The 15,431-nt window shown below is 43.2% G+C and overlaps 1 protein-coding gene across 2 annotated transcripts in view; it reads right to left on the bottom strand.

Annotated features, from left to right (window-relative positions):
• GLP1R (glucagon like peptide 1 receptor) overlaps positions 1-15,431 on the bottom strand; it is an 83,565-nt gene that overhangs the window by 682 nt on the left and 67,452 nt on the right. For both annotated transcript variants that reach the window (XM_069073613.1, XM_069073612.1), the window contains exons 8-12: positions 11,008-11,068; positions 10,528-10,597; positions 10,239-10,327; positions 9,440-9,578; positions 9,039-9,080 (exon numbers count right to left, since the gene is read on the bottom strand). In XM_069073613.1, the coding sequence (XP_068929714.1) occupies positions 9,039-9,080; positions 9,440-9,578; positions 10,239-10,327; positions 10,528-10,597; positions 11,008-11,068 (401 nt within the window). The remainder of the gene's footprint in view (positions 1-9,038; positions 9,081-9,439; positions 9,579-10,238; positions 10,328-10,527; positions 10,598-11,007; positions 11,069-15,431) is intronic.

Here is a 15,431-nt window from a genome sequence, read left to right as displayed (position 1 = left end):
AGAGAGAGAGAGAGAGAGAGAGAGAGAGAGAGAGAGAGAGAGAGAGAGAGAGAGAGAAAAGAAAAGAAAAGAAAAGAAAAGAAAAGAGGAGAGGAGAGGAGAGGAGAGGAGAGAAAATAAGAGAAGAGAAGACAAGAGACAAATAAGAGACAGACAGAGAGACTCACAGAGATCACATATTCCTAATTTAATTTCATAGTCTATAGTGAGACTGGACCCTTTCAGAGAAGACCAAATAATACCTCCTTTTCCTCTACTGGAGTGCTGCTAAACCCATATTTCTAACCAATAGGTAAAAATGAATAGATTTAAGGAACAAGGAGCCTAGTATAGAGATAAGAGTACAGAACCAGTGTGAGGAGCTAGGTTCTAGTTCTGGTATTTTGACCTTTGGAGTCAGACTGAATCCTGGCTTTCCCATCTAATAGCCTGGCCTCAGTTTCCATATCTTCAAAATTAGGGCATTAGTGTTTAATTTCTCTCAGTGCTCTAAATCTGTGACCCAGTGATCCCGTGAAGTGGTCTCTTCCAAATATGTCTATGAATATGTCTACATTAACCTGAAGAGCACAGCAGAGATAAGGAGGTTATTGGGAGCAAGAGAGTTGAAGCGAATTGATAAACCAAGGTTGGTCTTAAACATCTGGAGGTAGCTCAGAAATGGTTAGCCTCCATGATACAGAGAATATCATATCATGAACAGTACATATGTACACATACCAGTACACCAAAGTGTGTGTATGTGTATATGTATGTATGTATGTATGTGCATACACACAAATGCACGCACACACACACACACACACACACACACACACACCTTTTCTATAACCGTAGAAATGACCACAGAGGGAGACACAGTGTGCATTGGAATTGCTGGATACAGTCCAGGACATCACCCTTACTCCATCAAGCAGAATTCAGAATAGCAGCCAAATAAGGCAGGTACCCAGGAAACAGACTGTATTGACAGCAAAATATAAGGCAGTATCATCCTTCTCCTAGAGCCAAAAGGACACAAACAGCCTTGGTGACTTCTGCCTTAGCTCCCTGCATGCCTATGGAGAAGACTTGTCCCAGAGGTATAGTCAAGAACTCTGGTACCAATAATGTGTCCCCAAAGCTGGCTCCTGACCTCAGAAATGCTATCCTCCATGTTGGAGCTATATAGCCAGTCCCTGAGATTAAGAGAATGGAAACTGCTTCTTAATTTGAAGGTAAATGTTGCTTTCTTTGGCAGGCAAGAAACTACATGTAATTTCCCAGAACCAGAAGGATGAATCTCTTCTGGGCACTTACTTGCACTCAGAGTCACTCTTGACCATATTTGAGGTTTAGGCTCTCCCTCCAGTAGGGATTGCCTGCTGTGCCAGATGTGCAGCTGCTGTTGGAAAGGTAAGCCAGCTGTGGGCTCCCCTTCCAAGTATCTGAGGCAAACACTGCACTCCCTACCTTCCCCCATCTCTTTCCTCCTCCTCTTCTCAAAAGCTCCCATCCATCTAATGTAGCACAGTAAGATGTCTGCACCACCCTGCATGCCATCCCTTAAAAGAACTTTTCTGTTCAAAGCTGATAATGTCCAGAGAAGTCTTCTCTGTGCATACAAGTTACTGCAGCCTTACAACACGGCACCAGGCAGATTATAGGGCTTGCCTGATGGGGTGCCCAAAGCACACACTATTGCTGCTTTCAGAGTTGAAGTCACCGAAACAAGACCAGTGTAGAGAGGAAAAAGAGAACAGAGAAATTCCATTTCCTGTCTCTCTGGCCATGCTGGCCTCCTGATCCTACATTGCTCCAGTTACTGATGGGGACCTATGCCAAGCAGAACTGACCTCAGCTGTTCTCATATAAGCTGTGGGTGACACGGGTCTCTGCCTAGATCAGGAGATAACATGAGCCTCTGATAAGGAGCCAAAGGAACTGAGAGAAATCAGGGATATCTGTGGAAAATTCCCTCACCTATGGGGAGATTTCCTAGATTGTAAGATGTCTCATAAGAATAGGAGTTTTGGGGCAGCTAGGTGGCACAGTGAATAGAGCACCTACCCTGGAGTCAGGAGGACCCAAGATCAAATCCAGCCTCAGATACTTGATACTTACTAGCTATATGACATTGGGCAAGTCAGTTAACCTCAATTGTCTTGGCTTACCCCCTCCAAAACAACAACAAAAAACATACAAAGAATAGGAGATCTGCCATGAAGACAGGACTTTCAAATGCTTCTCATTGTTCCAATCAGAAAAATGCACTTAATAGGCATTGACACCATGGTCATCAAAGTTATAAAAGTGAATAAACTATGTTTTTTGTTTAATTCCATTATCTTCCTGGACCTCAATTTCTACTGAGGGGGTTGAATTAGATGGATTCTGAGGTACTTAAATTCTAGATATCATCATCATCATTACAACTAATAACATTTATTATTATTATTATTTTCTGCAAACATTTTCTAAAGGCATCTAGGTCCTGTGGTCAGGAAGACCTGAGTTCCAGCCTCATACACTAATTAGGTGTGTGATATTTGACAGATTGCTTAGTTGTTTTCTGTCTGTTTCCTCAGTTGTAAAATCAGGATAATTATAGCATATACCTCCCAAGGTTGTTGCAAGGATCAAACGAGATAAAGTGATCAGTTAAGTGCCTGCCACAGGGTAGTTCCTTAATAGTAAATGTTTCTTTCCTTCTTTCCAAGCAATGGCAAGAGGAAACCAACTTTGGCCAAAATTCAACACTGCCTCCCGCATCCCTACCTTCCTCTTGCCCCCCTCTCCATTTCCTCAGCTCTCCTATGCCTTTGTGTCTTCAGTACCCAGAATAGACATGGCAGATTCCAGAGTCAGTCTTCTGGCCATCTTTCCCATAGGTCTGAAGCATTGCCATAGCAACCCTGGGCATAGAGAGACGCTCTCACCATCTGTGGCATTGGCCCAAAGAGAACGACTTGTGTCCTTTTGTGGCCTTCTGGGAGATGGCAACACATGTCACTTCTCTCTCAGAGGCAGCTGAGAGGAGGCCAGAACCCAAAAGGAATCGGGACGGACCTAAAGAAAATCAGGCAGCTAGCCTAATGCAGATCTGGTGATGGGATGTGAAGATGAGACATTAAATGACAATAGAACTTCACATTGGGATTGTGCTTTGCAGTTTAAAAAGCATTTTCATGGTCATGACCTCATGTAGTCCTCACAACAACCTTGGTAGAAGTAGTATCATCTCCATTCTACAGATAAGAAAATTGAGGCTTAGAGGGATGAAGTGATTTGCCAAAGGTCATGCAGAGTGGAGCCTGGACTAGAATCCTTGGGACTCCTAGGCCTTTCCTCCTTCCATTAAACCCAACTGACTCCTCTGACTCCTATGCATTAGATCTTCATGGGACTAGATGTTCATGTAGGGGTGGGTGGGAAAAGCTGCGTATGTTTATCATTTATGATAGTTGGATAAAGAGGGAGGAGAAAGAAACTTTAACACCAGGAAAAACCAATGGGAAAGGGGATACATGAATGATCAAGGCTAATGCATTATTATTGGTGGGTAAAAGAAAATTTTGATGGTCTAATGGCTTTTGGGAAATTTGGCCATAAAGTCATATCCAAGGCTAGAGTCCCTGTAAATGTTACACAATCAATTTCACTCGCAAAAAGGTAATAAAGGTAGTGATTATGGGTAATGGGATACTCTGTTCCAACATGAATCAAAGGCAATTCCTAGTCAGGAATCTAGGCTGAGGTGTATTTTTTTTAAATGAGAGAGAAATTGAGTGTGTGTATGGGGTGTGTGTATGTATTTTGGAGTTGAGGAGAGGTAGATAGTATCTGGAAAGGGAGAAGGTGGAAAAAAGGAGAGGGGGTTGGGAAAGTGATGTGGTTGTAGAAGATAGAAGAGGCCTGTCTCACCCTTCTCAGCCAAATTCTGCCTGTGGAATCTTGTTCTCTCCCCGACTCTTTGGTGAAAAGGCAGCTGGCTGCCACAGTGGGTAGAACACTGAGCCTGAAGTCAGGAAGATCTGAGTTCAATTCTGGCCTTAGATAACTTACTAGCTGTGTGATCCTGGGCAAGTCACTTAACCTCTGCCTCAGTTTCCTTAACTGTAAAATAGTAATAGTACCTACCTCCCAAGGCTGTAGTGAGGATCATAGGGCAGCTAGATGGTGCAGTGAATAGAATGCTGGACTTGGACTCAAGAAGACCTGAGTTCAAATCTGGCCTTATAGGGGCGGCCAGGTGGCTCAGCGAGTAAGAGCACTGGCTCCAGTGTTGGGATGACCTGGGGATCAAATCTGGGCTCAGATACTCAGCACCACACCCAGAAATAACTGGCCATATAACCTTGAGCAAGTTACTTAACCCCGATTGCTTTAAAAAAAAAAATCTGGCCTCAGACACTTATTAGCTGTGTTATCCTGGACAAATCACTTAACCCTGATTGCCTCAGTTTCCTTATCTGTCAAATGAAATAATATTTGTAAAGTGCCAGGCACATAGTAGGTGTGCCTTAATAAATGCTTATTTTGGGGTGTTTTTTTCCAGTTATGCCCCATGTTCCAATGTTATTGCTTTAAGCCTCAGGAATAGTTTGTGCTCTTGGGGGTTAGGGGAAATGTGCCTATCCTCTCTTCTGAGAACCATAAAATGAAAGACCCAGATCTAGGGCCAGGGCAGCAAATCACCACTAAGGCAGAGAGAGAGGGAGAAGATGAGAGGTTTGACTATAAGACCTGTGAATAATTCCTGAAGGGAACACGAGGCCAAGCATTTTTATTTTCACACATTTCAACGTTTTATTCATTTTTTAAAAAGCCCTTCCAAAGGACCCACTGGGGAAAACTGAAGGCAAGGCATCCTGGACTGCCCCTCATTCATCACAAACCATTTATGGCAGTTCATTGACTTTGCTGAGCCATCCCCAGAATCTAGAAGGAGCCTGGGTACCCAGGAGGAATAGGAAGAAAGGAACAGACAACATCTCTGGGCTAGCCTCCTTTTCTCTTCTCCTACTAGAGTTGGACCTTTAAGATGCACTAGATAGATTTTCACTATCTCCTCCTTCCTAGGCAGTTTGGTGGGTAGAGGGCTGAGCTTGGACTCAGGAAGGCCTGAGTTTAAATCTTGCCCTAGACCCTTAGCTATGCCTTGATTTCCTCATTTGTAAATTAAGAGGTTAGCCAACACTCACTGGACTCCTAAGTCCCTTCCAGTTCTAAATTTGTATTCTTATGATCCAATCACTGTGAAGGGAATAAGGTTTCTGCCCCACCATACATCTTATTGAGAATTATCTCAGTATGAGCTGAGAATCACAAGACAATCACAGATCTGAACTCTGATGTTGGGTGAGGTGCTTCTCTCTGCCTCACTTTCTTCCCTTCTACAAGGGCACTGGATTAGATGATCTCTAAGGACCTGGAGGTCACCTAGGAGAGAAGCCTGACTCAACCCTTTCTCACAGAGGGGTGGAGAAGCATAAGGTGAGGGGAGGGCCTGAGAACTGTTCATGGCCTGGCCTCTTAGTAGCCTGCTCAGTCCTGGGAAAGTCACACTTCCTCCCCTCCTCCAACTCCTGGGCTTTTCAGATGTGTCTGACATGGTATAGGTCTTTTCCTACTCCTTTCACCTTATATTTTCTATTTAGGCAGTTTCCCCCAAAGTGGAGAAAGAGTGAACAAAGGCATTTTCCATCCTAAATGCCCTCCCACCTCCCTACCCCAGTCCTTGGGCTTAAGTGGCCAGAGATCCCATCTCTCAGGGGCCCAACTGAATAAATCACAGTGGTCTCTATCCCTAGTTGTTCTGCCTCTCCGATGCCAGAGAGAAAACAATCTTTGAATTGACTTTCATTGTCCTTGTTAACTGCCTGGCTCTGGTGGCACTCCCTCAAGTGATGACTCAGATGTACAAGGTCACTAGTTAGACTCTGGAGGGGAGGGGGGCTTGTGCATCAGCCCCTCCCCCCCTTCCCACTGACACACACCTCTGCCCTCGGGGCTATCAGTAAATGAAGAAGCTGCATTTTCATACCCTTGTAAGGAAGGCCAGATCTTATGCATAACATTTTGGTAAAGTGAACCTTGGGGAAGCTAAGTGGTTCAATGGATATTGGACCTGGAGTCAGAAAGAACAGAGTTCAAATCTGCCCTCAGACACTTACAAGCTGTGTGACCCTGGGCAAGCAACCTAAGACCTTGCCTGCATAAAACTGAAAAAGGAAATGGCAAACCCCTTCAGTGTCTTTGCTAGGAAAACTCCAAAGACAGTTGCCCATGGGGTTGTGAAGAGTTGGATATAACTGAACAACAAAAATAGCAAACCTTCAGGGCATAAGCCCTTGCTACTGCCTGGAAACTTTTTCATTCACCTCATATTGACTTTCCATTGTTATAAGGTAACCCAAATCACATGCCACCTGATTTGGAGTCCACCATTAAGCCACCATTAAGCCCCTTTATATTTGTCTTTGTTTTTTTAATAAACCCTGTAACTGCTTGTAACAGCTTAAAGGTGTAATCCTGGGTAAGAGTTACCCAAGGCATAGTTCCCTAAATCAGTAAACCTTGAAACAGCAGCATGTATAAGGATTATGGTGCAAGCCTGTATAGAGATTATGGGACAAGTCTATGCTGACCAAACAAGGTCCTCCACCCAAGATGTTGACCAAGCAGGGTCCCCCACACCCTTCACCCAGAACATGACCCTGACCTGTTCCATGACCCTAGCCTGTTCGGGGAATTCCACTGCCCCTGTGCCCTCCACCCTGTTCTAGGAAATACCCTGATCATGTCATTGTACCCTTGCACCATGTTTTCCAAATTAGCCCTGAACTATGGATCCAACCAATGGCTGTTCTTGGCTTCTGTATGTCACTGCTTGTGTTAGCTCCCCTCCACAATTGTGGTTTTTACCTTTATAAACTCAGTCTATACCCCAATACGGGGCTGCCTTATTTGAGTGTATACTCCAGGCAGTCATGCGCTTGATCAATAAATCCACTTCAAATTTATCTAAAAACCCAGATCTCAGCTCGCTTTTATTCTCTTCACAACACCATCACATTCCCAGAGCAAACATGCCAAACCTCTCTTGCTGAGCTCCCAACCTTACTCAAAGCCCTCAAAACCAGATACACTCAAAGCAGACAGCCTTGATTTCTGTTTTTCAGAGGTCCCTCTGACATGAGCTTCCTCAAGACCTTTCTAAACTCCCCCGTCCTTTCTTAATCACTGCAGTCACTCCTTCCTCCTCCCCTCCAATCTTTAGAGGAAAAAGTGGCCATCCTTTTTGGGCCTGTCTACCCTTCTGCTTCCTTCAGTTCTTGGCTAATTAGTGAATTCAGTCAACATTTACAGAGCCTTGCACTGTGTAGAGGGAGACGCAAAGACGAAGTTCAGGCGTGCTGTCTTATAGATTTTCGGTTTTTCCCTCTTTCCTGGTTCCTTTCTGTCTACAAACATGCTCAGGTCTGTCTTATCTTGAAAAATAAATAGAACCCTCCTCACTCTATTACCCCATTCAAGCTATTGCTCCATCTCTTGACCTTTTTTTATTGCCAAAATTCTTTAAAGACTATAATCACTTTTCTTACCATTCAGTCACTCCTCAGCACTTGTAATTTGCCCTCTATTCCCCATGCTTTAGGGCAGCTAGGTGGTGCAGTGGATAGAGCACTGGGCTTGGACTCAAGAAGACCTGAGTTCAAATGTGGCCTCAGACACTTACTAGCTATGTTATCCTGGACAAATCACTTAACCCCTGATTGCTTCTGTTTCCTCATCTGTCAAATGAGCTAAAGAAGGAAATAGCAAATCACTCCAGTCTCTTAGCTAAGGAAACTCCAAAAGGGGTCACAGATAGTTGGACATGACTGAACATGACTACACAACAAGCCCATACTTTACTGGGTCTGTTCTTTTCAAGGTCATGGAGGACTTACTAATTGCTTGATTCAATGACCTTTCTCAGTCTCTATTTTCTTTAGCACTCTTTGAAGCATCAGACACTGTGGACAACCCTGCCCTCCTTGAGATTCTCTTCTCTCTTGGCTTCTGTACTGCTATCCATTCCCAGCTTTCCTTTTACTCCTCTGACCACTGGTTCTATGTCTCCTTTGCTGGCTCTACTCCCTCTTCCTACCTTCTAAATGTAGGCAATCCTATTCTTGGTCTTCTATTGGAGCTCTCTGATTCTACTCACATAGCTTCCATCATTCCCTCAACACCTGTGACTGCCAAACCTACAACTCCATCCATGGCCTCCAGACCTACTTTTCCAACTACCTACAGAGTGAACCCTTTAACATACCCTGTGCTCTCCCATTATGTGCTCAATCCCTTCCTTATGCTGGCAATGCCTTCTCTACTTGTTGAACTCTCATTCAGTGTTTAAGATTCAGTTGCAATGATACCTTCTCAAAGCAGCCTTTCCTGCTGTCCTGGCTAGGAGTGATCTTTTTTTTTTCTATATGTTTTCATGACACTGTAGCTCTCTTGTGCACTTAATACTCTCTGTAGTACATGAATCTTTCCTGCTACACTGGCACCTCTTTGAAGGGGGAAACTTTGTATTTTCCTCTGCACAGTACATGGCTCCCTAAATGTTTGGTGAATTCAGTAATTGGTTAATTAATCAATTAATTTCTATGTAGCTTTGACATTCATCTTATGATCTCTTGGTAACAGACAGACTTCTCTAATTATGCTTGGGCTAAAAGCCATTCGAATGAGGTTATCTTCCTAAAGTTACATTGGACAACTGCAAAATGTAGGTAACTGAAAAAGGCAAAGGGGCATGGGAGAAGAGGAATATATCTCTGGGATGAAAAACATTCAGATTCCTTACAAAGTAGGTACTCTGAGAGAAAAGCTGGATTACGAATGGGTTATATGGGTAGGTTGGAAAATCTAGCTAAGGAGCAGCCACCCTCCTATTCTCTGCCCAGTGCCTCCAAAGAATCAATCAAGGCAGTAACTTCTCCCAGTCCTTTTAACTCCTCTTCCCCCTTCCCTCACCTCCCCCACAGTGATTCCCCACTCCTTACCTCATTGTTAACAAAGCAGTACAAGATGGCCACCATCAGCCCCTGAAACCAAATATTGTTGTCAGGAAGCTAAGACTCCATAGATCAGGTCTGGGGAGTCCTCAGCACCCCTGCTGCCTCAAATGCTATGCTTTTCACCCAACCTTGGAACATTGTAACCCCATGCCCTATCCTGGACACAAGGATCTTTAGAACTCAGTCTCCTCATCTGTACTGTGGAGACAATAAGAATGCTTGCCTTGCCTTTGATTTCCCAGGGTAGGTGTGAGGACCAAATGACAGATCAGAAAGGAGAGGTTTTTGGTGGGTCTAAGGGGCTAAAAGTGGATGTTTCTAGCTCCTTTGCCAATCCCTACTACCATCTGATAGTTACCTGGATGGTAAGCAGTTCTTGATGTTACCTGGAAGGATGCGAAGGAGATTTCACAGAAGAGTTTGACATAACGCAGAGTCCCTTGGGCATGTTCATCAATCACAAAGGCAAAGATAATCTCTTGGGTCCCCAGAAGGGGGATGAGGGTCAGGGTTGATTTGGCCAGCCTGGGAGTCAGAAAGAGGCATCTATGAGCTGCTGGGAAACTTGGAAGGCAAGCTAGGAAATGGGAAGGTGGACCTACTACCCGTGTGACTTTGGGCCACTCACTTTCTCTCTCTTGTCTCCAAGCTTCCTCATTTATAAAATAAGGGAATTGAACCAGAGATTGGGCAATTTCTAAGGTTCCTTCCAGGTTTGACATTCTATGATTCAGTACCTATGGAGAAGGGGCCTTGGCTTCCTCCTGACTCTGTTACTAGTTCTGGATTACCCCAACTCAAAATCCCTGAGGTCATCACCCTGAACTACGCTCTTTAACCTTGTCTGCTTGTCTGCTGCTTTGAGTCACTGTCTTCAGCTTAGCACCATAGATGCCAGAAGGGAACTCAGTGCTCCCAAATCACCCTGTAAGGGTTGGTGGAGATGTTGAAGCTTATTTAAAAATGTAATGTTCTGGGGAGTATCCCTGAATCTCAGTTATCCAGTGTCTCATTTACCTTATGGCCACAGCTAACTGAGAATCAACCATTTTCTCTTCCAATTCTATGACCCTAATTTGGGAGAGACAGGTACAGGTACATGACCAACACCTGAGCAAAAGCAAGTCCAGGTAAAAGAATACAGTGCAGAATGAGGATCTGCCCTTTGAGTGACTTGTCCATCACCTGCACTTGGTGTCCGTCTTGCACATCAAATTGGCCTTCAGTTTGGAGATGATGATGCAGATAACTCTGACAAAGATGAGGAAATTCAACTGTGGAATAGAGAGGGGAGGATGGGCAATGTCACTCTTACAGCAATGGACTTTTTTTTTCCCTTCTTTCCCCTTTCCCCTCCCCTTCCTCTATTCCTATCAATTCCCTGGCTCTCCCCTCAGGCCCTACCCCATCTCCCACCAGAGCCTTCCATAAATTCCCTCCCTTCACTTGGGTTCACCTTCCCAAGGTCACTTACTCCTATGGCCATGATAATAGGCAGCCGGATAATCAGCCAGTAGTTCATGTTAGCGTTTCTGTTCCAACATCTGGGGAGAGAAGGGATTCATACATGCACATACATATGTATGATATACACAGTAGCCCACAGGCAAAGAATCGCAGTCACATAAAAATACAGAGAGATGGGCATATCCATGTAGCCAACGCAAACCATGGCCACATAGGTACAAACAGGGATGCTGATTCTCCAGACAAACACCTTTATGGAGTCCCAGTCCCTAGGACCTATAACAAGGCCTGGGGAAATGGGCTTCAGGGGGATGGGGTCATAGTATATATAACCTTCTGGCTCCTCCCTTCCTCACCACAGATAAAAGCCACACAGTCAGGCCTAAGGACTCCCATGAACCCTTGGGACTGGGCCTCCCTGACCCCTCGCCAACCCTCAGAACCCCTCAAGGAGACCCAACTACCAGTGTCTGCACAAGGCACACACCCCTCATCCTCGTACAGGTACTTCACGATGCTCCAGGGAATGACAAACAGCAGGGGAACACCTGGGGGGAAAACAGAGAGAAAGAGAAAGAGGCTGACTGTGGAGACATTCAGCCTGGTGGTACACGGCAGGCAAGAGGGCACAGACTGTTTGCTAAGATGGAATTCTGACAACCTCTCAGGTCATGTTATCACTGAGTGAAAAAAGAGAGGAAGAAGAGAGACAGGCAAAGAAGGGAGCCCCTACATTAGCTCTTCCCACCCTGGGGTTCTTAGCCTGGGACCCATGAACTTTATATGCGTGCGTGTATACACATGTGTGTATATACACACACAAATTTGTATGTATACATATATAAATATGTGTGTATATAAAATTTATGTATACAGGCATACATATATACATGCATATAGATATATAACTATATTTCAATATAATTGACTTCCTTTACAATCTTATGTATCTTACTTTATGGATTTAAAAACATTATTCTGAGAAGAGATCTATAGGCTTCACCAGACTTGCAAAGGGTACCGTGACAAAAAAGGTGAAGACTCTGTCTTATGTGCACCTCCCACCCAATGGCCTCTGGCAATGTATCCACATTCCCATTATTATCAGGAAGTTGGGGCTTAGGTGCCAATTTAGGCAGCTGAGGCTTCAGTCCTGTTGATCTCACCACAGGATCATCCTCATCCTGGTCACCACTGTCATAATTCATTAACCTGTGAGGATCTCCATCAAATGACACAGAACAGGTCTGGCTTTCATATATTTAGGATAGATCAATGGCAGACAGAGACATTAAACAGAGATACACATGGACAAGGGGTCAGGGTAGTGGAGGGCAGGAAGAAGGTCCTAATGAGAGTCACCTCCTGACATCCTTTGGATTCAATCCAATCTAACATCCATTAGACAGTAAGCTCCTTGTGAACAGGAACAGTCTTTTGCCTTCCTTTTTTTTTTTTAATCTCTGCCACTTAGTACAAAGCCTGGCACATAGTAGGTGCTTATAAATGTAATTTTTTTAAGCATTTACTTAGTACACTGTGCAAGGTGCCCTCAAGGAGCTTATATTCAAGGGGGTGGGGAGGAATAAAATGCATTAAAAAAAGTTAAACATAGGTCCCTACAGCACATTTTCATCAGAGTATACAACCAGAGAATTTCATTTTATGTTTTGTTTTTTAAGGCAAACATTTATTGAATACTCAATCATAAAAGACAGTTTAATTCATTAAACACATTAAACTTAACTTAAAACAATTAACTAAACTTTACTTTAAAAATACAGACTTTAAAAATGAGACACAAGATAAACCAATTCTTTGAAACATTAGGGTGTGCTTAGGTGCACCTGGCACACCCTATATGCATACCTATGAATGTAAATAAAAGATAAAGTTGAGGAAGCAGATATGATTAAGGGGTTTTATGGAGGAGACAGCCCTAGAACTGAGTCTTGGAGGAAGATAAGAATTCTAAGAGATAGAGGTGAGGTGGAGTGTACTGCAGACATGGGAAGACAGCCTATTCCAAGGAACCAAGGGAGAGTGGTGGAATGAAGAGTTCTAGGAATAGTAAGTAGGTTAGTCTGGAATAAGGTGAAATAAGACTACAAAGGTAGGTGGTAACCACTAAAGATTCTTCAGCAAAGGCAGTGACATAATCAGACTGCCTTAAGATGTGATTTTAGCAACTTTGCAGAAAATGAATAGGAAAGGGGAGAGATGGGAAGCAGCAAGATCAGTAAGGAGTTATTACATTAGCCTAAGTGAGAGACACTAAGATCCTGAGAAATAGGGAGGTGGTCCTTTGAGTGGAAAGAAGGACATTCAATATGAAAGAGATGGTAGAATTGAAATGATGTAGTAACTGATTGGATATGAGTTTATGGCAGTTGGTGATGTACTGGATAGACCTCCAAGCCTGAAGTCAAGAAGACCTGAATTCAAATTTGACCTCAGACTTATACTTGCTATATTACCCATGGCAAGTCACTTAACCCCAATTGCCTCAGTTCCCTCATCTGTCAAATGAGCTGGAGAAGGAATAGCAGAACCACTCCAGTATCTTTTCCAAGAAAAACCCAAATGGCATCACAAAGAGTCAGACATAGCTCAAATGACTGAACAACAACAATAAAGTAACTGACTGGATTGAAAAGTAGAGGATCCCAAAATTGTGAACCTGCTTGACTGAGAATGGTGACACTGTCAACAGAAAAAAAGAATTTTAGAGGAGGGGAAGGTTTGGGATGGGACATAATGAGTCCTGTTTTGGATATGTTGAGATACCTAAGGAATATCCAGATAGAAATGGTCAGCAGGCAGTTGGTGATCAAGGATTGGCACTCAGAAGATCCCAAGTCTTGCCCCCTAGCTGCTCAATCCCCACCCATCACACCTTATCCACTTACTAGGCAGAAGGAGGGTCAGAGAATCACTAAATCTCAGAGGCCAGTTAATCTATGAGACTGACTCTAAATCATTCCCTCTCCCTCCCTCTCTCTCTCCTCATGTATACACACATGTATATATGCATATGTGTATACACATATATACACATGCATATCTCCATACATGTCCTTACATATATACAGATTGTGTGTGTATCTCCATGTCAACATATTGGAATCTGGTGATATATAGATATAGATATGGATATATACTTGTATATATATAGGATATTAAATATAGGATATCTAGCCACATATATCAATATATCTATAGCTATCTATCAAGTTGCAATACCACTCCTAGGGCTGTATCCCAAAGAGATCGTATGTACATAAATATTGATAACAGCTCTTTTTGTGGTGGCAAAGAATTGGAAATCAAGGGGGTGCCCATCAATTGGGGAGTGGCTGAACAAGTTGTGGTATGTGAATGTCATGGAATACTATTGTGCTCTAAGAAATGAGGAGCAGGCGGACTTCATCATAACCTGCAGAGACTTCTATAACCTGAGTGAGGAGAACAGAACCAGGAGAGCTTTGTACACAATTACAGACATGTTGTCTCTGTGATGACTAACTTTGATAGACTGGGCTCTTCTCAGCAATGCAAGGGAGGAGCAACTCAGGAGGAGTTGTATAGAGGAGGACTCATGATGGAAAGGGGTATCCACATCCAGAGAAAGAACTACAGAGTCTGACTGCAGATGGAAGCAGCCTACTTGCTCATTTTTGTGTTTTGTTTTGTTTTGTCTCCTCTTTCTCATTGTTCACTCCGTTGGTTATAATCCTTCTTTACAACTTGACTAATATGTAATGTAAAGGCATTTGTAGAACCTATATTGGATTGCATGCTGCTGTGGAGGAGAGGGGGAGAAAGTTTGAAACTCAAGGGATTGTAAACTAAAAGTAAATAAATAAACTTTAAAAATAATAATAATTTAAAGAAAGCTCTTCCTGGATACTGGGGGACAGATGTGATAAACTCCAAGTCATTTCCGGGTCTAGGACAAAATAGATGTTCAAAGTTACTTCTTTCTTCTCCTCTTCCCATATCCTCAACCCTCTGGTCACTTGAGTATCCATTTTTAGTGGACTGCCCCACACCTAGAGTGAGATGACAGTAGTGGGGAGTAGGGTGGGAACTGAGAAGGACAAGGCAGCAATAGCTGGAGATTTGGTATCCTGTTGTCATTATCAACCAGGCCTAGTGACCTTTGTATTTGCAAGGTCCCCTTAACAAAGACTTTTTCTTTTCCTGTTTTTAAATTAAAAAAAAAAAACATGCAGCAAGTCTTGCCCTTACTAGGAAGTATTACAAATTATCTGCTGATTTATCTTTTTTTTCCACTTAGAAAACAGAGAAACCAGTCTCGAGGAGGAGTGGGGAGATTTCATAATTTCATAAATGGGGAGTGGGGAGATTTCAACTGTATATGAGAAAATGAAACTCATTCAGGAAAACAATGATTTTCTGGCACTTTAGTTCTCTGTCAAAGCTACCAAACCATACTCTGGCTACAACCTACACAGCTGCCTTTGGTAATGATTAAACACAGGATTTGGAGTTTTGGCAGCTTCCATTGAAATTCCTCAGCTTCTGAAATCTGCCTAATGATAATGACCAAGCCTGGTCTTGAAGAACCTATGAGGAAATCTGCCTCTTTCCTTTCTCTGTAGAGTTGGGGGTCTATGGGTATAGACTGCTGCATATACTTGATTTTGTGTTGTTTTCTCCTTCCTTCCTTCTTTCGTTCCTTCCTTCCTCTCTTTTTTGTTACAAAGTATTGCTTAATGTTGAGAGGAAGGGAAAAGGAAGGGATGAATAGATTTGGACATGAAGGTGAAATAAAAGCAAAAGATATCAATGATTTTTTAAAAAATCCTTAGCTTCAGCAGCAGTCAATGGTTTCTCAAACTACCCTGCCTTTGCAAGATTAACTGCCTATTTGGGGTCTCCATTGGG

Source organism: Petaurus breviceps, unplaced genomic scaffold, assembly GCF_028583685.1.
Source record: "Petaurus breviceps papuanus isolate PSGF00001 unplaced genomic scaffold, PetGlider_PUasm1.0 90865, whole genome shotgun sequence".
Classification (NCBI taxonomy): domain Eukaryota; kingdom Metazoa; phylum Chordata; class Mammalia; order Diprotodontia; family Petauridae; genus Petaurus; species Petaurus breviceps.
The sequence above is the reverse complement of the archived record's forward strand: the minus strand, read 5'-3'. Positions and strand labels throughout refer to the sequence as shown.